At 39.9% G+C, this 23,775-nt stretch overlaps 1 protein-coding gene across 8 annotated transcripts in view; it reads right to left on the minus strand.

The window, feature by feature from the left end:
• Positions 1-23,775, minus strand: part of SWEETIE (HEAT repeat-containing protein) — a 314,166-nt gene that overhangs the window by 279,381 nt on the left and 11,010 nt on the right. For all 8 annotated transcript variants that reach the window (XM_089806951.1, XM_089806947.1, XM_089806950.1 and 5 more), the window contains exon 3: positions 21,154-21,260. In XM_089806951.1, coding sequence (XP_089663077.1) covers positions 21,154-21,260 — 107 coding nt within the window. The remainder of the gene's footprint in view (positions 1-21,153; positions 21,261-23,775) is intronic.

The raw sequence follows: 23,775 nt of genomic DNA on the forward strand, positions 1-23,775 counted from the left end.
AGAGTACCCGGACCCAGCGGAAGAAAAGAGAAAATTTGGGAAAGCACGGGCAAAGATTGAAAAAGCATCGCAAGCGGAAACATCTCATTTGAGGGACACTACCAGCACTTCGACAAGGAGTTTCATAGAACAAAACATTGTACGGCAAATTTAACGGAGATACTTATCAAGATAAATGATTTGCTTCTTACAATGCCCCAACTCTGATCCACCCTCACAAATATTGCACCGGCTCCAAGGATACCCGAAGACCAAGGTAGAGGGAAAAAAATTGCTGCAGGCGGAGAAGACCAAATGTTGCTAGCCCTCACATCTAGCCAGCATCCCGCAGTTGTCGAGATGGGGATCCTTGGACATGTTCTCACAGACACAATAGTCAACAGTGGGTTCGGCGTAAATGTCTTACCTGAGGACACCTGCAAGAAGCTGGGGCAGCCGACATTGTGGCCCCCTACATTTCAGTTGCTCACAACAGACCAACATGGCATTAAACCTCTGGGCGTACTCATGGCACAGCCGGTGACGATTGGCACACAGCCGTTCCTGTTGGACTTTGTCGTCATTTCGTTAAAGAGAAAAGGGTATGATGCTATCCTTGGCCGCGGATGGCTTATTCAAGCCAAAGTAAGACACGATTGGAAGAACACCTTGTCACTCGAAAGTAAAGGTCGGCAATTTGTTATTGATCTGCACACTCAAATGGTCAAGGAAGAGGCCCTGTCATCAGATTCCGAAGGAGAGGAGGATGAAGGAAGACAACCTATGGAACCAGATCGAGAGGGAGTCCTGCGATTGGACAGAGGATCGACAGATGACGACTTGGATTCGGTCAACGGTCTCTACCACTAGCAAATAGAGGATTACGAACTATTCCAAAGTTGCAATGTACTGACAATTGAGGAAGGTCCAAGGGGGGATGAATTCCCGAAGGAGTTCACTGAGGTAAATGAGGGGGATGCACCATTGGATGTTACACTCGCCCATGCATTCAATGAAGGGGAGACAATCAAGTATAATGAAGCTACACTACAAGCAATGAATTTGGGGGATGAAGCAACACCGAAGAACATTTTAGTAGGAGATAATTGGGATCCAATACTCAAAGCAGCAGCATTCAAGATATTCTTAAAATACAACAATGTATTTGCATGGACGTACAAGGACCTGAAGGGTGTCCCACCGGAGTTTTGTGTGCACCGCATTCCACTGATCGAAGGAGCGATACCTGTACGGAAGTGACCCTACAGGATGAACAAGAACTACATGGCACGGGTCACGGAGGAAATTAACAAGATGTTGGAGGCCAAAATTATTTTCAAGGTGCAAACAAGTGAATGGGTGTCGCTTGTAGTTATCTCACTGAAGAAAGACACCACCCAGATCCGGATATGCATGGATTTCCGATGCCTAAATGCAGTCACAGTCAAGGATCCCTTTTTGATTCCGTTTACAGATAGCATTCTGGAGGTCGCCGGACATGAAATTTACTCCTTTATGGATGGGTTCTCTGGATATAATCAGATCTCTATAGCGGAGGAGGACAAATTAAAGACTATATTTGTCGTCGAAGATGGAGTCTATGCATACAATCGGATACCATTCGGTTTGTGCAACGCGCCGGCAACCTTCCAATGGATTAGACTGCACATCTTTGACAAGATGTCTGTGGGAAACTTCAAAGCGTTCCTCAACAATTGGTCAGTATTTAGCACGGAAGACAGACACCTGGCAACACTCGGTGAATGTATGGAGAGATGTCGCAGGGCGCGGCTAGCATTGAACCCCAAGAAGTGTAGATTCATGGTTCCGTAGGGAAGACTGCTCGGACACATTGTCTATAAGGAAGGATTGAAGACTGACCCAAACAAAGTGAGTCATCCTGGAAATGCAGCCATCTACTAATGTGACAGAGGTAAAGTCTTTTCTCGGACATATAGGCTATTACAGGAGATTTATCAAAAAATTTGCCAAGGTGTCATTCAGAGAATCAGATGGGACAAGGAACAGGATGAGGCGTTTGAAGGGTTGAAAGTACAATTGGCTACTGCACCCATCTTAGCATATCCGGACTGGAATAAGGAGTTTCATGTGCATGTTGACGCCTCGAACTATGCGATCAGAGCAACCCTGGCGCAAACAGGCAACCACAGGTTAGATCACCCCATATACTTTGCCAGTCGATTGTTATCAAAAGCAGAGCAGAACTATAGTATGACCGAACGAGAAGTGTTGGGAATGGTCTACGCCGTGCAAAAATTCTGTCATTACTTGCTCGCCACATCGTTCGTATTCTATGTTGATCACCAGGCTCTATTGTACATGATCAATAAACCTGTCATTCAAGGGAGAATCAGCAGATGGCTACTTCTGTTGCAGGAGTTTACTTTCAAAATCGTTGTCCACCCGGGGAAGAAACATGTCAGCGCCGACCACCTGTCGCAGATCAAAACAAGGGAACCGGCAAAGGGGGTGAATGATGACTTTCCTGACACACAGCTGTTTCAGATTGCAGTACTGCCAAAATGGTACAGGAGTATTGGAGAATACCTGTCTACAGGACAGTTTCCTAGTGAGATGCCACCAAATGAAAGGCGCAAGTTGATAATCAGGAGACATACTTTTTAGTTGATCAACGGATTGCTCTACAAAATGGGACCAGATCATATTCTTCGACGGTGTGTGTTAGAAGAGGAGATACCGCGGGTGTTAAAAGAAGCACATGAGGGTCCCGCGGGAGGACACATGGGACCTGACACCACTACGGGGAAGATATTGCTCACAGGACTCTAGTGGCCGACGGTGTACAACGACGCGCAGGAATGTGTCATCAAATGTGACACTTGCCAACGAGCCGAGAAGCTACTCAAACTAGACTTCATGCCACTTAACCCCTCCCACACGCAGGAACTCTTTGAGCGGTGGGGATTGGATTTCATTGGACCCCTAAAGGTGAGCAAGGCTAGGCGGTGCCAATACATCATTGTTGCAATGGAGTACCTGACCAAGTGGGAGGAGGCACATGCGTTACCAGATAACTCGGCCGTGAGCACAGCGAAGTTTATTTACGAGCAAATCATTACCAGGTATGGAATTCCATTACAGTTAACAAGTGATAGGGGAGGAGATTTTGTTAATCATGTCATTCGACTACTCACCACCCAATTCAAGATTTGTCATTCACTGTCGAGTCCGTACTACCCGAGAGTAAATGGACAGGCCGAGGCTACAAATAAAATTCTGGTATCAATCATCTACAAGTCCTGCACGGTTGAAGGTATAGATTGGGAGGAAAACTTACTCGCCACCCTTTGGGCTTATCGCACAATGTATAAGGTGACGACAGGACACACGCCATTCCAGTTAATGTTCGGATAGGAGGCAGTGGTACCAACAGAATTCATGATTCCAAGCCTGCGAATAGCACTAGAAAACAAGCTAGGTGACGTCGAAAGCTTAACAGAGCGGCCGCATAATTTAAATAAGCTCGAGGAGAAGCGATTGTTGGCACAGTGGGCAATGGAAGTGACACAAAACAGACGCAAGGTCTAGCATTATAAGCATCTGAAACTCAGCAAGTTGCAGCTAGGGCAACTGGTACTGAAGTATGATGGGTGGAATGAGATCAAGCTAGAGAAGTTCAAGGTCAAATGGGTCAGACCCTACCAGATATGGGAGGTCGGCGACAATGTAGCGATCAAATTGTCAACCTTGGACGAGCAAGAGGTACCTCAAGCAATCAACGGGTCCAAATTGAAAATCTACTGCACCAGGAAAACTTTGCCGCCGTCACCGTTACAAAATGACTGGATAGCTTCCTCCTCCTCGTCATTGCAGAACAGCAATGCCCCGAAGCAGAATTGAAGAACCGTATATTTAACCAAAAAAAAAAATTTGGAAAAAAAAAAAAAAAGGAAAGATTGAAGCTAAGTGGGCCACGGGAGGATGCTCCGCAGGCAAACTGTCTGTGGGCACCTTTTCGCGGGCACCTATCCACAGGAGGATGCTTCGTGGCCAACTGTCCGCGAGCACCTGTCCATGGAAGGACGCTCCGCGGCAGCTTGTCCACCCGCGGGAATGCATTATTGGCGGGGGCTACAGGCTTTCTTTTTCCCTCTTCATCTTAAGACTAAGTTGAATAGAACGACCATTCCAATTGAAGGCACTTGGAAGGTGATCAACTCCATGGAAATCAATCCCACCCAGTAACCTCCTTTCCAGCGACAGTCGGAGTTTTCTTTGCCACAATTTTCCTCTCCTCCACAGGCTTCTTCTCCGCTGGAGCTTTCCACGGGCAGTTTCTGCCACAGCCTTTCTCTTCTCCGCAGGCTTTTTGAGAATCAAATGGCATGACAAGCAAAATAAATGTATCAGCAAGACCCTGGGCACCACTACTTATTGACCAGTGTCGCTTCCACAGGATAGTAATTCACATTGATGATTTTGTTTAAGTTTGCAGTAACTATGGCTATGACTTCTCCTAGCAGTTCAAAATCGAAGTAACGGTTATGAGAACCCCTGCTGCCAACAAGCTTCAATTCAGCTAGAACCCCCTTTTTTCTCACAAATCTTGGGAGAGCAAGTGATGCCAAGTTGCAGACTGCAGTTTCTGTTGGGCTGGTGTACTCAATAATCCCAGTGCAAGGGTTCGAGGACTTCTCTTTCTGTTGCAATGATCCTTGAATAAAGGATAAGGGTTCTTCTCCGCTGGAGCTTTCCGCAGGCGGCGATTGTAGAGTTATTTATCTCCGCAGACGTGTGATTGTTGCCCCACGCGTTTAATTGTCTCCCACGAGCTGTGTTCTACCGCAATCTTCCTCCGGTTCAGCTCTCCCGCGGCATTGGACTTCACTGCATTGGACTTCGCAGCATTGTGTGCATGCGCCATATGGCCTATTGGGGAAGTAGTATTAGAACACATTGAATTTTGGATAAGCCCGACTATGTTTGGGAACGAGCTCAAAAAAATCTACTCCCACTGTGATCTTTGATTCTCAGAGTTTTGTTCTCATTGCCAAAGGAGAAATTTCAAAGGAAAAGCCTGTTTGGGTGTGTATCGTTTCTCATTGTTGACAAAGATTCTAGATTCCTCTCGAGGTTACCCGCTGCCTTATTTTTCTGCAGGAAAGGTGTGCTCAGATTGGTTACAGCATATTCTTTTGCATCTTCCGCGGGATGGAATTTTTCTTGCAATGGACGGAGGAAACTTATATAAGGAGGAATAAGCCGTTATTGCATGGAATCGGCAGGCAAACGGAAGCAGTGGAAGAGTCAGCTGGCGGCAAATATGGAAAAGAATGCAAGGCTTTTGGCGTCTGGGATTCGAGTGGCAGGCCCATCGGGTTCCAGTAGCAAAAAACAGAAGGTCAGGGAGGAACTAACTCATCTCACCGTCCAGTTTGAGGGTCTTAATGGCACCGAATGCCGAAAATGGTGGCAGGAGACTCCAGAGGCAGACTAGATTAAGCAGATTTTGATACGGGCACAGGTACATTGGGCCATCCAGCTTCCAGTATTTTCCACCCGGTTATTCGAATCAATATTGAGGACCATGATAGAAGCATATAATCGGCACACCAAAACAAGCACATTCTTGTATAAAAAGCACCGGATGACAGTCTCTTTTAAGCCTAGGGATTTCATGAGGGTTTTAGGCATTCCTGGCCCCGACGGTAAGAAGGTGGAAATAAAGAACCACAAGCTCTCTCAGGAACGAAAGGAACATTGGATACGGCTAGCGGGTTGCGATCTTTCACCCGAGGAGATGGATTCAGTAGTTAGGGGGTCGAAATGCAGAGGGCTCCGCAGAGATTTCATTCGAGAGGGTCACTGGAGGTGCATTATGGATGTGGTCAAGAGTAGGTTGATGGGTGCGACTTGGGCTTTAGATATTGCATTGCCACAAGTTATATTCATGAATGGCATCATGCAGGGTACGGTGTATGATTGAGCCTCAGTCCTTTCCGACAGAATGGAGGAATTCATGACGCTTCAACACCGCACATTCTTTATGCCATATCATGCGATTAGCTTGTTTCTGGAGGCAGCGGTTAATCAGATACCCATGGATGATTTTGAAGCGCCACCTCAAGGGAAGTTGGCACAGGGAGAGCCTTAGATATTTTATTGGAGACATATGGACACAGGTGGGACAGCCACGGGACAGGAAAAGGTATTTCGAGGATTGCAGGTGGCACACGGGGACACTGACAGTGGACGAGAGGAGACTTCACAAAGCAGCGGGGCGGGGGATGAAGAAGAGAGTACTTCCGCAGAGGTTGGCAGCGAACCAGCAGATAGTAAGCCCACATTTTTCACCCCACCACAGTTGTCAACTTCGGCACACTTGTCCACTCCCACGTCACACATTCCCCCTTTTGGTCAGCGTCATGCACCGGTTGTGATGACCTCGCCAAACATAGCAGATGCCCCTCGGGCAGTAGTAGAGCGTGTCCCACTGCCGCCAACTGTTGTTACACTAGCAACCACTCCGGGAGAGACTTTTTCTGTGGCCATAGCACATGTTGTCTCAGTGGAGCCAGCCTTGCAGAGTGTCGAATTACCAGCGCCAGAGCTTGAGCCCCAAGTTTGCTTGGAGGTGATTGATTGTGATGCAGTCATCACCGTTTCATCTTCTTTGTTAGCATCCGCCGAACCAATACAGACAGTCCACTTAGCCCAGCCAGCACAGCAGGAGGAGAGCATGGAGTCCGCACAGTCAGAGCAGCAGGAGGTGATGGATAGAGCCAATGCTTTCTTGAGACAACAGTTCCTACTTATCCCTGTCAAGGTTGGTCCGTCCATCTAGTGCCCCGGGCACCTAGGAGTATCAGCTACAGTACCAAAGCCTCAGGAGGTGGGGGTGTCACAGGCCGTGGTTGCGCCGAGAGCAGAGGAGGCCACACCGGATGTGGGCATGCTCCCCGCAGATGAGGAACAAAATAGTGATGCCGAATGGACGATGGAGGGCTTTGCAAAGGAGGATTATGGGTCGGATGAGGACAGGTGGAGAGACTACCTTAGGGCTATGAAGGTTGTGTTGCGGAAGGGACATGATGTGGCATTGCAGGCTATGGCTCGACGAAGGGAGTGGCATTTGGTTTGAGCTTTCATCAGGGAGATCTGTCTGCAGCGGTTTCGTTCATGTTTTGAGGAGAGGGGTTGGCCAGCAATCGAGACACCAGAGATGTTGGCGGATTGGACCAGTGAGCCGAAGCTGGGGCCACGCAACACTCCACTGAAGAAGCTGGCACATGAGATCGTGGCACTGTATAAGGAGAATTATTATGGCCGCAGGCGCGCGGAGGCGGACAGGGCAGCAGACAGGATTGCGGCCGAGAAATCTCTAGCGGTTGAGAGGGAGGCTAGAGAGAAGTTAGCAGCGGATTTCGCCACTCAGCAGGTAGCTTGGGCAGCTGAAAGGGCAGTGTTGTTGCAGGATAAGGAAGCGGCTGTACGAAATAAGGATGCAGCAGAACAGGAGTTACAGGTAGCAAGGAAGCAGGCTATGGATGCGGCGCTTCTCCTGAAGGAGGCTATCGAGGTTAATTCACGGATACAAAAGGATTTGAGCATCCGAACGAAACAAGTCTATGAGTTGCATCGGCAGCAGCATTCTTCAGGGGCACCACCTTCTCTCTAGTATTTTTTGTTTTATTGTATGTGGTTGTCTCCTATTTTGTTAGTCGTCGGGAGACAACTTTTCTTTTGGGGGGGATGATGTCGTCGGTAGAAACTGTAGCCGACAAGGTGTTGTCGTCAATAAAGATTTTGTAGCCGACGGGCTAACGGGTAGATTAGGATTGTTTTGTAGCTGACGGACCTCTTCTAGAAGGTTCGGCGAAAAGTATTTATACAACCTCTTGGGTCATTGTAAAGCATCTCATGACCAGTTATGTAATTTGTGGCTTATGCAAATAAAGGAGTATTGCTGTTCGTGTTCATTATCTATGTGCATTTCTTAATTAACCTATGCAGTAAACAGATCAACTGCCCAAATGGCGTTCACAGGTATCCAAGAAAAAAATCAGGTATAGTTTCCAATTTCCCTTTTGAATCCAAGGGTGGCAATTCGGCTAAGATGGTCACATGTTTACCTAAGGCCTTCTTCAAACAAGAAACATAAAAGATATTATGTATACAACAGCCTTCGGGTAAATCTAATTCATAAGCAACTGTACCAATTTTCCCAACAATCTAATAAGGCCCATAGAAAGGAGGCTTCAATTTTTTTGCTCCACTATGTTTGATCGAAGATTGACGATATGGCTGCAATCTAAGATACACCAACTTTCCTTCTCAAAATTGCGCTCTATGCATTTCCTATCTGAATAATTTTTTTATTGATTCTGTGCAACTTGCTAGTTTTCCTTAAGTGCTTTTAAAATATCCTAACATTCCTAAAGCCAATTATGTGACTTGGGCACATTACTATGGTCAAAAGCAAGATCAACAAAAGATAAGCATCATATACATACAAAGCTTTGAAAGGACTCATACCAATAGACATATGATAGGACATATTGTAACAATATTCTCCCATATGTAAACATCAAACCCATGCTTTTTGATGCCCAACAACATAATTGTGGAGATAAATTTCAACCCATTTATTTACAATTTATGCCTGACCATCTATTTGTGGATGGTAGTTGGTGTTGTGATTTAATTTTGTACCTATTAACCTCAACAATTCCTCCCAGTAGATGCTCAAAAGCCTACTATCTCAATCACTGATTATATTCTTTGGTAAACCATGCAAGCAAAAACTTCCTTGCAAAATAGTTCTGTGATCTGAACAGTTGTAAGCTCTGTAATACTTGCAAAGAAATGCACAAATTTGTTAGTTTATCAACTACTACAAAAATGCAATCTTTAACTTATGCTTGAGGTAATCTGGTAATGAAATCCACAGAAATACTTTCCTAATTCTGTTCTGGAATGGATAAAGGCTGTAACAATCCTGCTAGAGTGCTCGGATTTATTCTAATAACATGTAATGCATTCCTTGACATACCGCAGCACGTCATCCTTGAGCCCTTTCCATGTGAATCGTTCACGAATTTGCTGGTAAGTTTTGAAGTAACCTAGATGACCTGCCAAGGGTAAATCATGAACTGCTTGCATAATTCTCAATTTTAATTTAGAGTCAAGTACGAGAAAGATCCTATCCTTGTAGTGAATAACATCATTCACAATCTTGTATCTATCATCCTGGACATTCCCATCCAATGAATCATGTGCAAATGCATTCTTAGAATATTCCACTAATAAAAGTGATTTCCAATTCGTTGTTGCCCCTAATATAGCATTGGTTGCAAATTTCCTGGATAATGGATTGGCAACCACATTGTTCTTACCTTTAACATATTCAATTACAAAATCATAAGCTTGGATCTTACTAATCCACTTCTATTCCCTGTCATTGAAGTCTCTTTGGCCCAAGAAATATTTCGAACTGTTATGATCAATTCGAAGTCGAACCACAAATCTACCACCAAGCAGATACTATCGAAATTTAACCAATGCATGAATTATTGCTAACATTTCCTTATCATTTATTGAATACAACCTTTCAACATTGTTGAGTTTCCTGCTTTCATAAGCTATACGATGCTTACTCCGCATTAAGGCTGCTCCTATTCCTTTACCAAATGCATCACATTCTAATACAAAAGGTTGATTCAAATCTGGAAGTGCAAGAACTAGGCAAGAGCTCATTACCTCTTTAAGTTTATCAAATACCTATTGGGCTCCCTCAATCCACCTAAATGTCCCCTTTTGGTAAGACCTATTAGCGGTGCTCCAAGTTGTGAGAATCCTCTAATGAATCTCTTGTAATTACTGCATAAGCCAAAGAAACCTCTTAAATCTGAAAAATTTCATGGAGGTGACCAATCCAAAATGACTCTAATCTTCTCCTAATGTACCTATACACCTTTAGCATTGATTATGTGACCCAAATATAAAATTTATGTCATACCAAATTCACATTTAGAGGCTTTTGCATAAAGAGATTGCAATTCCATTATACCCAAAGTCTCATCAATATGTCGCAGGTGTTCCTCCCAAGTCTTCTTGTAAATCAGTATATCATCAAAGAAAACTAGCAAAAATTTTCTCAGTTGTTTATCAAAAATATGATTCATACAAGACTGAAATGTTGCCGAAGCACTTGTCAACCCAAAAGGCATGACTAAAAATTCTTAATAATAATAATGACAACGGAAAGCAGTTTTATGAATATCTTGTTCCCTTAACTTAATCTGGTGATATTCTAACCTGAAATCAATTTTAGAAAAATACACAGCATCATGTAATTCATCTAACAATTCATCGATTTAGTGAATAGACAAGCTGTTTTTTATGGTCTTTTTATTGAGGCCATAGTAATCTATACACATGCGTAAAGTCTCATCTTTCTTTTTAACCAGCACTACGGATGAAGCAAATGGACTCAAGTTGGGCCTAATATGTCCCATATCCAACAACTCCTTAATGGCCTTTTCTATTTCATCTTTGAATGCCTTAGGATGTCTATATGGAGTAGTGGTGACTAGCTTTGCCCCTTCTTCTAGTTCAATAGTATGTTCAAAACCTCTATCTGTTTGTACTCCTAGGCGTATATCACTGAAAACCAAACTATGTGAATCTAAAATCTGTAACAAATCATCTTGATAATGCTTCGATTCAAAACACGTTACTTTGGTGGAGATAAAACATTGTGCTGACCAGGCAGCATCACCATGACAGAAAATAGCCTTCATCCTAACATCCAAGTATTCTCTAAAAGTCATTGACGATCTAAATTCATCCCTTCTTCTTGTAATTCTATAATAGAGGACTCTCTTTCAGGCTGTGGATTCCTAGGGATAAAGGTAGACATGGAAGGCCTTGAGGTTGTATAACCCTAAGGCAGGTTATTTACTGAATGATCCTCCCGACCACCATTTCTCCTTGCATTATTCTGATTTTGATTAAGATTGTGGGCCATAAATTGAGTCATCAAATTAGTCATATGATTAACATTGTTCTGCATATCCTATTGGCTCCTAATTAATGCTACTATAAGATCCCTAGTATCATCTACTTCTCCCATTGTTATTATTTTGTTCCAAAATTATCTATTCCTCTAGTTTTGTATGACTATCTTCGACATCAATCTATATGGATGAACTAGATGACTCTACTAGAGTGTTAGGATCCATGTTTTGTCTAACTCAGTTATTACGGAAATTATAATGTCCTTTTTGCATATGTATGATCTATGAATTTTTCCTTAGGTTGGAAGGTAGCAAGGCTCTGATACCACTATGAGATTCCTAATCCTAAGTTTGAAGTTGAAATAATATATAATCCCACATCAATGTCCAAAATTCTGAATGCTCCAAAAAACTTGAAATAACAAATAATTTACTGCCACAGAATGTTTATTACATTTACTAAATGCTTCAAATATGTGATGGAAACTTCATCACTTGGTGAAAAGTAACTACAGAATACAAGAGAATTTGACTTACACATGATCATGCATATGGCTTACAACAATATAGCATGTACTCAAAAATTGGAGAAATCACATTCCAGCCACATTATATTTCGAACATTATGATTTAGAATTCGTACCGTGTCCAAACCTTCAACTTTGGCTATTCCTCTACTGTCTTAACCACCTTAGATCTCTAGCTTCTCTGATCACGCGATAAATACCTCGTCTGTGCCAATAATGCAATGCCAACTTCAACCATGTTCAGTTCTTCAAGAAAGAGTGTCGTTGTATCATATATTTCCAACTTCTTCGAAGATACGACCACCATAATAGATAGTCTTTTTCCAGCCAAACAAAACAAATAGAAATCTAGCAAGCAATCTACACAAAAAGTTATGTATTAACACGGAGAGATAAGTATAATAATTCCAAGTTTCAACACAATTTTTCCTTGTGTCTCCACTGGGTTAGGTTAACTTCCTGACAAAAGGATTTCAGAATAGTTCCACAGTATGGACAAATACAATCCTTCTCCAGTTTGTGATAACCATCAATTCAATGCCACCATAGACCCTCAATTTCTCAGGAATATGCCACATTTCTTTTGTTGCTTGGTACTACAATCTCTATCACCTTTTGATCCACTAGGTCAATATTGGTTGATGAAAGGATACACTAGTATCACTTACTCAGTCTTCATGACATTCAATCTATTCGTATCATACCCTTTTCCCCTTCCACGCTGCCTTCTTTAACTTAATGAATTCAAGTGAAATTCTAGTAAACTTCCAAATTAACTATTAACAAGTTTTATTATTTGCTATTATTATTATTTCCCAGCATCAAACTTTATTAATTAAATTATATTCATCCATAGAATAGAAACTAATATATAATAATTAATATGATATATATATATATAGTTGTCTTTACAAAGACAAACCTGGAGGGATATTACATTTTGTGTAACCGTCGACGAAGAAGAACTATGTGCTTTCACCATGCCTACAGTTCTCCCTGGCAATCAAATTTTATTAGTGCTCATGATCTTGGTTTAATTGGCTCTCTCGACTCTTCTCGCTCACAAAGACTCCTGCATGGTTTGATCAGTCAATGTCACTGTCATTAGAACATCTTGAAATGAATTGAAGAAATCAGTAACGGTAGGATTGTTGTCAGAAAGTACATCATTCAAGTCTTTGTGGTCGATCTCCATGGCAACAATGGAGGCCAGAGGGGTGGCCCTAGAGAATAGAGGATGCCCAGCGAGATCACCATTCATGACATATCTATTAGAGTGCTAGCCATCGAATTCCACACTCTATCTTCTCTAGCGAATATCGAGGCTACTTCACAAAAAATCCATGATATAACATCTTGAACGTGAACTTCTCCTTCAAGGTCATTACATCTATAACCAACTGAATACAAACCTACCTCCAAAGAATATTTAATGTTCCACTCTTTGGAACAGAATTTGGCAAGGACACGAAAACTTGCAAGATGTGCGAATGGAAAATTTCTCCCAGGAGTACATTTCAATTTTATGCTGATGAGATTGAAGGTTGTGGCATTTAATTTACTTCACAGAAGCAATACTAGGGATGGAATGCAAAGATCAATCGAGCAACTGTGAACACCTGACATAAGTGCTTGAATAGATATCTTCATAATTGGCACTGTCGACAAGTATGAGAGAATGCACGTAGATCCTAGATAGATGCTAAGGCATTCTATAACAAAAAAACCGATGCTAAAAAAGAAGATGACAGTGACCAATATGAAGAGCTTTGAAAAATAATGCAAAACGGCACTCAAGGAGATAGGAAAGATGTTGGCAGAGAAGAACAAGCTACCATAAAAAAACTAAAGTCAATATAGAAAACTCTCATGTTGAGGAACCACACGAACATAGAAACCTTGAAAAGCAGGAGTCAAAATAACAGCAACACCAAAATAAAATAAAGGAAATGCACAACAAGGAAGAGGTGGGTACAACATGTTGAAGTATTAACAAAAGAGAATCTTAGGTAGAAGATTTATTAAATCAACACTTAAAGATTGAACTCAGATAATCCTTAATTGTTGTTATCAAAAACTTGGCTCTGATACCATGTTGGATATTTGCCTAGAAATAAATGATAAACAACAATAAAGAATAGCCAAAATAGATACAACATACACAAGAAATTACCCTAGGAAAACCCTTGTAGAATGAAGGGAGAAACCCAACCACACAACAAAAGATCACTTTATTAATAATAAAATTCAAGTGTACAATGTCTTTCGTTTGATGCAATATGTATAACATATAGAGAGACTCTTCACATTACAACCTGACCTCTCTTCAATTTCCCAAAACATAACTCTTTATTTTCATATACAACTCTTTGTATTTCCATGCCTCAAAGCATGTTGTATGACACATGTCTTAATATTTAATAAGATAATTTGTCATAAATGTCCTTTTCAATTGAAGGTGACCATAACAATAATAATGCCCATATTTCTAAAGATAAAGATCTATCTTGCAGCTACAATCTCCAACACCAAATTCAAATAATATGATGCAGACAACTTTAATTAATTAATATTATTATAAAATAATAAGTAATAAAATGGTAAATAATAAGTCATGTTGCCCTTTAATAACTTCCTGGAAACTTCTTTCACGAAATTGCATGGGGGTAATCCCCAAGTTACCTAGTTGTTTCTTCAGAATTGGAATGAGGGCTGCTTGACTATGAATGGTAGGAAGTACTCTATCATTGAGGAGTATATCTCCAAGGTCACGGGCATTCCAATTGTTGGCAAGAAGTTTTACAGAGACAGGAAGATCTCTGACTCTGCAGTGGACACCTTCCCAAAGATGCCCAAGGAGAAGAAGAAACTGGTGAAGAAAAAAGGTATTACCTACTTTCAGTCCAAGTCTCTAAAGAAATTATGGAGGTTTATTCTTAGGGCAATTGTTTCCTACATTACCCTTAATGGTAGGTTCTCTAGGGTTTATACGTATCATTTTATTATGCTAAATCACATTAGGCATAATGTTAAGATTTCTATTCCATTTTATTTGTACTCCTCGCTGAACAATAGCATCAATGGGGTTAGAGATCAGAGTATTACCAATCCCCCTCTTCATGGTGGCCTCACGCTCCTCATTTTCATTTATGAGGACATTAAAGCTAACAATGTAGGGAAGTTCATCGACACCAAGACTACAGAGGGTGAAGGGGATGATTCTGACAAGGACGAGATTCCTCAGGTGAGGAGGACAGTGATTGCCTTGACTCTGAGGACTCTAAGCCCAGCAAGAGTAAGAAGAAAAATGCCAAAAGGAAAACTATCAGAGATCAGCTATAAAAAAGGGCTAACAATGGCAACCATGATGATTCTGAAGATGATCTCAGCTCTGGTGAGGATGACACAGACATGGATATGGAGGTTATGTACATGGTCGGAAGTCTAGCATGGCTAAGAGACAAAGCAAGGATAAAAAGACCAAGAAACCTCAGAAGAAAAAAGCAAGGAAGTCATCTTCTAAAAATGATGAGGAAGGTGCAGAGATGGAAACGGAAGGGGAGGAAGAGGCTGTGAGAAAGACCCCCAAGGAAAATAAGCGGCCATATCAAGAGGAGACCACGAGATATGTGGAGAACAGGGAATAGAGCCCTATGACTATCAACGATATGGACTTGGGAGAATAGTGAGGGTTTGAGACTCTCACCAACCCTATGGAAGAACAGATGAAAGATAAAAATGTGACAGTAACTGCCTCTGTTAAAGGGAGGGTGACAACTTGAAAAAACATGAACATGGACAATATTCCCCTAGGGATAGCTAGAAAAACTATCAACCTGCAAATTCATGAGGACCTGAAAGGGAAGGTGGGACTCCAAAAGATCATCGACCCTGCGATGTTGATCATGAGTGACTTTAGCAAGGAAGCTAACTTCAATTTTCTCAACAATGATAAGAACAGCATGACAGACAACTTCAAGTCCATTAAATGGTTGTTCCACCAAATTGTTGAGATTAAGGAAAGAATGAGTCTTCTATAAGGAAAGAAGATAACTATGGAAGAGGACACAGCTGAGTCCAACCAATATGTTGACCTTGCTACCTTTTATAGCCTTGAAGCTAAAGTGTTGGATCTTACCAACAAAGTGGATGCCACTCAAGCTACTCTGCAGGGCATAGCTAACCAAAGCTACCATATCCTGAAGGCCTCCAATGAAAACCTCAAGGCTCTAATCAAAAAACTAGAGGGCAAGGAAATGGAAAAGGCGATGATCATTGCAGATGATGGGGGTGTTGGAGCTGAGACGGAAGGCCCAGGGAGCAGGACTAGGTCCAGCAAGAAGAAGAAAGTCTCTGAGTACAACAATGAGCTCACTGAGATCAAAGAGGCTGCTGGAAAGATGGACTCTCTGGAGGAGGCTGCGAACCTCCTTATGAATATGGATTCCTAGTTCTAATTGTCTCTTTTGTGTTGTTTCAAGTTGTCCTTGTGTTGATGGCCTTTCTTGTTGGACTTTTTGGTCCTTGTCCTTTTTTACCTCTATTTTTTGTTAGCTTGGCCTTTTAATGTTTTATTCTCTAGCGTTGTAAAGGGTTTCAGGGGCCCTTCAAAACCTGTTTTCTTTATCAAAAACTTCTTGGAGCCATTTATTAGGAGGTGGTTGGCATCCATAGGAAACCATCGCAAAGTCATTTATTTCTTTGAGTTTGCAATAACAGTTGGAATTGAGTGTCCTCATGTGTCATTTTCAAGGCACAAGATTCGCCCTAGTCTACCAATTGCGATTTAAATGGGAGTCACTCCTCGCCCTATGAAATGTCCCCTCTTGGGATTCAACCTTAATTGACTCTAATTCCCAACTTAGTGCTTATTTATATAAATATTCTGGATGTCTTATGAGAACTATTACTATTGGAAATAAACAATATATTCACCTAAAATATAATGTCCCCATTTTTAGCAGGCTCCTGCAGCTAGTCTAAGTCAATTCATCATGGCAACCCTCATGAGTTGGCAATATGTTTTGAGGGTCTCTGAGGCAGACTTGTATTTTTGGTCAGTCTATTTTGAGGTGATTTCTATATTTAGCAATGTAGTGGAGGCACTAGCGGTTGATTTTCATTAGTAGTAGACTAGGTGTATTCGGGGAGTTTATATAATAAGTTATTTATGGGGATTTTAATTATTAAGAGACTTTATCTTTTTTATGTTACAAATTGAAAGTGTAATTGAGAAGCCTCGTAAGTAAAAAGTGTCTTCACTAAGCCATGTGCTTGAAAGTTATTTATATTGTTAATGAAGCAACTTTAATGCAAGGTGTATAGGAGAAGCCAAGTGCTTTATAAAAGAGGCTTCATGAAGCAATTAGATTCATCTCTTGTCTAGTGCTTTTTGATAATTTTCTTGTCAGGGTTTAGAAGTTGAGAGTTCATAATAAGAAATGATTCTTCTTGATCCGAGAGTCCATTTTTTTTTGTTGTATAGCGAATTGGTATTGCATTTTGAGTCTGGAATTTGCATTCAATTCATTGTTCAGGTTAGAGCCAGCATTGTCAGTTAAAACCAACTTGGGCTCATTACAAGGGTATCAAAGCGTTTCCCTCCCAGCCTGCAAGGAATTGGGTTACAACATGGCTCAAAGATTTATTCCACGTAGATATTACACCAGCAGAGGGCACACGCCTTCACCTGGTGATGGAGAACCTAAGATTCAATTTGGTAATATGGGTGACAGGGATGCTAGTGGTTCAAGAGGTTCAGCCGGTACAAGATATAAAGATGTTGGTACAAGTTCCAACATTGACAAAGAGCCTAGGGAGACACTGAGAACCTCGCACAAGGTCAACACCATGTTGCTAATGTGATGCAGCAACTATCTAACATACTGTAACATATTGCACTCCCTAGAAATCGGAGGGGGGAGAGAGGGGCTCGAGATGATTAAGTCAGTTCACATAGGTCTTGAGTTGATGACAGGTCTAAAGTTGTGATATGATTAGAGCAGAGGACCAAGTTAGGACTAATGACAAGATTCACAAGATGAGGTATACTGGTGCACATGATAGGCCACGGTAGCCTACTTTTCTCAGACCAGAGGCTTACACGGCCAATACCAAGACTGAGGCTGCACCTTTCCTCGATGTTGTTGTGGCACACTTTGTTGAGTGGGATGCTCTTTTGCAAACCATCAAGCAGAACCTTAATTTTAATAGATTCCTAACACAAAAGCAGGAACATACTAGAGGTAGGTTTGCACCTAATAGACACAAACCTAGGCAATCAAATTTGTGAGAGGTAGCCAGTAAGATGACCTTTGATGGCAGTCGGAAGGCAACAGCTCAAGCTTGGGTCCATCAGCTGGATACATATTTGGCATTGTGTCTTATGACTAGGGAGGATGTTATCAGATTTGTTGTGTTGCATTTAGATGGAGTAGCTCATGACTAGTGGTACCATGGGCTAGTCTCCCTACATCATGATCAGATTGCTTCCTATCAGGAGTTCGTAGGCAGATTGATAGAGCGGTTTGATAGAGATGATCTCGAGGTATACTTCCAAGAGTTACTCAGCTAAGACAATCTGATGACCTTCAAGCTTTCATTAGTAAGTTCCAAAGGCTTTCAATGATGGTATACAAATCTTTGAGCGGAGGAGACTTATGCTTTTTATGGAGGGATTGGTTGAGCCACTTCGAGGGTAGGTTAAGTCCTTGGACCCACCCACTTTGCACGAGGCAATGAGAAAGGCTAAAGACCTTGAGTCATCCACCTCTTGCAGCAAGTTTGCTTGAAGCCTAATTACCAATTTGTGAAACGAATCTGATTCGGGCACATGAATTGGATCCATGGATTCATGATTTTTTTTTCTCAATTATGATTCATGTATATTTATATATATAAATATATATGTGCATTATATATTATAAAAAATGAGAGGTATACATAATTCTAAAACTAAATCATTTCAAAGTATGAATCTATGATTCTGGTATGAATCTATGGATCAAATCCATAATGATTATAAGAAAATAATCAGGCAAAAAAAAAAAAAAAAAACCCGAATGAATCTAGCCACAGATCCAAATCCGGATCCAGCCTCTAGGGCACGAATCTAGTAACTAAGCTTTGAAGCCTTCTGCTTCTCCACCTGTAGATGAGGAACACTACCGATTACTAATGAAACAGAGAAGTCAGCTAGGAAGAATGATTTGGCATCACAAGAGGATTTGAGGAGACAACTTTGCTTTTGGTGCAAAGGATCTTTTGCTAAAGGGCACACATGTGCTTTGAGGCCAAAGGGAGCGGTGAACCGTACTATGTGGATATACTATGATGAGATTGAGGTTGAATCCACACAGCAATCTGTTGGCTTGGATGGTGATGATCGAGACCTCAATGAGGTATATAAAGTGGGGAGTGCCTACATTTTCATATTTGATCCCCATGTACACAATATTTATCGAGTGTGGAGTTTGACTATGCCTAAGTATGATGTTTGACAAGATAGTTTAGTTGGTGCAAAGAAAGGGTAAATTGAGACTTCTTATTAAGTTGCTTCCTTGTGATGTTTCGGTTTCTACATCATCAACACTAGTGTTGAGTGCAGTCTTACATAGTTACTAAGTTACTGATGTTGATTCTGATGTTGATGCGGGTGTGGGGTGTTGATGTGGGGAATTTTTTTGGGGGGATTTTGGATGCATTTGGGTGTGTCCATATATATATATATGCAAAGAAATGCAAGAAATATACAAAAATGAACCATTACAGAGCATAATGCTTCACCATGATAGTTCAACTTCAAATTCACTAATCAAATTTAGTCATTCAAAATCATAAGGATTCTCTAAAAAATCCACATTCTCATCATCATCAATTAAATACATGCTAAAATTGACATCTAAAAGGTGTTTTGGCTGCGGGTGCTTTCTAGATGAGCACGGATGCTTCTCGGATTCTCCTAGGAAGCACATCCTGGACCTGTGGATTCTTGTTGGATGCGCTGCAGTGCATCCACCAAGAATCCACAGTCCCAAGATGCGCTTTCAAGGAGAATCCGTGCAGCATCCTAACGCACCCAAGCATCCAGACTTATAAGAACCAACATCCGGCCATTTCAGCAGAGAATCGATAACTAAGACATATTATGTTGTCTACTCTGATGGTGTTGCATTTATGGAAATTATTTAGTGAAGGTAGGGACGACATGCGCATTTTTCTATGGGATACTGGTGGAGGTTGGAGTTTAATGTGCTACTAGATTGCTTGAGGACAAGCAATCTTGGGGAGGGAGGACTGTAATGTCCCCATTTTTAGCAAGCTCCTGCAGCTGGTCTAAGTTAGTTCATCATGGCGACCATTGTGAGCTGGCAGTATGTTTTGAGAGTCTCTGAGGCAGACTCACTATTTTTAGTAAGTCATAATACTTGACCGCATAAGCGATCTGAGATCTCTCATAAGACAGCTTAGAACTATAGAGTTCAAGCCAATAATGTTCTGAACAGAAAGCTCAAAGACAAAGCAAATGAAACTACTAAAAAGATTGTTAAAGATCCCCTAGATGATAACACTAGTTGGAATATTCCATTATTCTTCGAATGTTGTTCATATGTTGCCTGCTAACTATAAACTTGTAAAAGCAGATCGTGTTTGCATCTCCAATTTTGAGCAATGTTTCTTTGGTTCTTTGTTGCCAACGGTGAGGCTACTATGTTTTAACTAGCATGGTTTCATAATTTGGAAGCTGTTTAGGTCAGCAAAGGGTGAATCCTTTCAGACATATGCCAATTGTCAGAGTGAATAAACAAGTTAAAGGGTGTACTAAATGGCAATGCAGGTATAACAAATAGTCAGTGTGGGCATTAATTGTTTACACAAATCATGGCTAGGTGTACCATGAGCATTTGGTGGGGTATTATGCTGATCGATGGTTGAGGGAGTGCAGCAGAAATACTTGTCTGTTTCTTAAGGCCGGCCCACTCACCAAGCCCAGCCCAGCACATATAAAAAAATTCTCTGGTGATAAATCAAGCTAGACTATCAGCACTTTGATGAATGTGAGGAGTTGTAAACTAGCTGATACTACAAGAAGGGATTTTTATTAGTTTTTTATTTACTTCCTCCACTACCTAAGGTCAATCTTGGTCAGAGACATCATTCAGAAACTGTCTTAACTAATTCCCCATTGCACCAACCAGTTGCCAGAACAACAATTATTTTAGAATTATTTAAATATTATTTAAATTTGTTAATCCTTTTATTCAGTTGTAAAAAATATTCTGTATCATCTGAATTTACATTTATCTCTTATTCAGAAGAATTGATATTCCTTTCAGATAAAATTTGCAGTTTTAGAAAGAAAAATAGGAGCAGAAAATTTCAAATATTTATAGAGTGGGTGGGAAATTTTGAAAATGCATACTACAATACAAATACAAACATACTAAAAGTTCCTGAAGCTTGTACCACTAAACCAGAATTTGCAAAATTGTTATCTTGAAAGGCATAACATAGAATTCCTGCTGAAAGATCAGATTTTAAAAAAACACCATGCCTTCATATTTAGAAAGAATCAGTTTTCAGATCAAATCTCAGTCCACAGATGTAATGATATCAAAAGAAGAAACCAGGAAATAAGAGAAGTGCACCTCAGGGTACTTCATTAGTTTCAAAACGATGTTACTTGTCTCAACCAATCCTGACGTGATTTTGTGCCCATATGACCGATATAGATTTCCCAGGCATTGAGCAGCACCTTCAAGGCATTCAATTGATAAAAGTAGGTTATTTAAAATTCAATGACATGAGATATTTGACAAACAGACCCAACAAACATTTGTGCACTCATGGTGGTTCTTCCAAAACAAATGGGTGGTTGAGATAATTACGCATGCTAATGTTCTTCCAAAACAAATGTGTGGTTGAGATATTCTGCAATCAAGAAGCACATTCTGTCTTCTCATGGTTGATTAAATACCTTATAAATATCTCATATTTTAAAACTACACAAAACATCTGAAAACAAATGCAGCATCCCATTTACCAATACAGAGTCATTATTCCAAAAAGTGAAAAGATAAATTGCTTAGCAAACTGCTATTGAACTTATAGACAGACTCCCAAGACACCCATTGAACTTACAGACATGTTATACCCACAAGACACTTGTCATCTTCTTCATGACAGATTATATGGAACACATTAATGCAGAGTTACAGGCCAGGATTCATGACAATGTGTGAACTATTTTGAAAGAAAAAAAAAATCTTATTAAAATTTCAATTGCTATCTTTGAGAGGGAAAATGGGGCATAGAAATATGTGCCCTGCTGGTGCTATATGTTGTGGAGCTAAGTTGCCTTTGGGTGACAACATTTTTCAGATAGTTGCAGTGACAGCTTAAGCCTTGTGTGCAACAATCAATTCAAGGACAAAAATGCTTGGTTTTGGAGATTTGGGTTCAAAAGAACTCTCTGGCTAATGTTAATGTCCCCTTTTTAAGGCATCGGCTTTTCCTAGAGGTTAGACTATGGCTATGGTTCCCATAGGCTCTTCAATAGACATTTTGGTGCTTCTTTAAGTATTTTTCAGCTGTCCTTGTTTATTTGCAGCACGCCATCTGGAGATCATTCAAAACACTTTGACTTGCACTTACTCATACTTACTATTTAGAATAAGTCACCAAGGTGGTTGGTTTGCACCATATATATATATATATATGGAAAGTGGATGGCTTATTCCCATGAGTTGATATTAATGATTGTCAAGGGTTTAATAATTTAAGTCAAATTATTAAAGTTAATCAATTTTAGCTATAATAATTAAACTTAAATCATACAAAATGACTTTATGATATGACAACATAAAGGTGACTTTTTATAAAGTGGCTTTATTATCCTGCCAAGAGAGTTGTAAGATTTTATATAATTTAATAAAGTGTTTTATGGATATAGGTACCAATATTGGAGACATAAGGTTAATATAAAATTAAATCATGAAGTGACTTTGAGTTGATTAAAATTATATAAGGGGTCAATTTGTTATTCTTCACAATTGCGAGTAAATAGGAATATTAAAAATGGCTATATTTAAATAGGGCTTCTAGAAATATCATCAAATGCTTATTAAAAGAGATTTGAGCAAGTCATTTGATATACTTGGCTTATTTCATTTCTCTTTGAGAAGCTTGAGAGCTTTGGCTATCGTTCACAAGACATCTGAAGACGAAAACCCTTGTTTATCAATACAATGGATGAAAACCCAACTCCACATTGAGAGGCGAAGTCACCTAGGATTTATCATTAAGCATATTTGCAGGTTTCACACCGTTTCAAGGTTCAACTAGCTAGGGTTTAAGAGAAGGAAAATCATATCAGCTAGGGTTTTGTCATATCCCCATTTTAAGATAGAATTTTATAATTATTAAATAATACAATGTTATTAAATAAATAATAAAGTTATATTAAAACCAATACTAAAATATAAAACAAGAAAATAATAATTATCTAATCTATATTATTAATAAAATAATATTTAGTATGATATTTTAAATAATTAAAAAATAAATAAAATTTCAATAAGTAAAGAAAGAAATAAAATTAAGAGACAACATTGTAGAGTTAACTTTCTAAATAGAATTTAATAATTTAAAAAAAACACAAATATGTAAGTAAATAAATTATATAACATAGAATAATATAAATTAACTAAATCTAATAAAAAGTCAAGAGATGTTTAACAAATAGACATGACTCCTTAAAATTAAGCTATAAAAGGGAGGAGAGTTTATTTTAGAGAGTAAAAAAATGGAAGAAAAGAGGAGAGGAGTTCAAAAAGGGAAAATGAAAGAGGAAAGTAATATGAAAAAAATAAGGAAGCGACTTTCTGAAAAGGTATCAATGATTTTGAAAGGATGCGAAACTTTTGAAGGATCGTAATTATGAACAAGTGTGACTCTTCAAAAATATTTTGATTTTAAAGTATTGGGACTTTTTCAAAGGATTTGTATTGTGAAAGGTTGCGACTTTTGGAAAAAAACAAATTAAAAAGTATATTTTTTTCTTTCCTTATAATTAGAAAATGAAGAGTTTTGGAAAGTAAATATAGAATTGATATAATCTAGAAGAAATAATTCATTGAAGGGTCGACTAAGGATAGAGCCACATAGACCAAGAAAAGAAGGTAACAAAGGTATGTTTATGGATTATATTTATTTAATTATGTTTATGACTTTATTTATATTAATGAATCATACTTGTGGATAATACTGTG

This window comes from Cupressus sempervirens, chromosome 10 (assembly GCF_028749045.1).
Source record: "Cupressus sempervirens isolate cs-2001-9-10 chromosome 10, ASM2874904v1, whole genome shotgun sequence".
NCBI classification, from domain to species: Eukaryota; Viridiplantae; Streptophyta; class Pinopsida; order Cupressales; family Cupressaceae; genus Cupressus; species Cupressus sempervirens.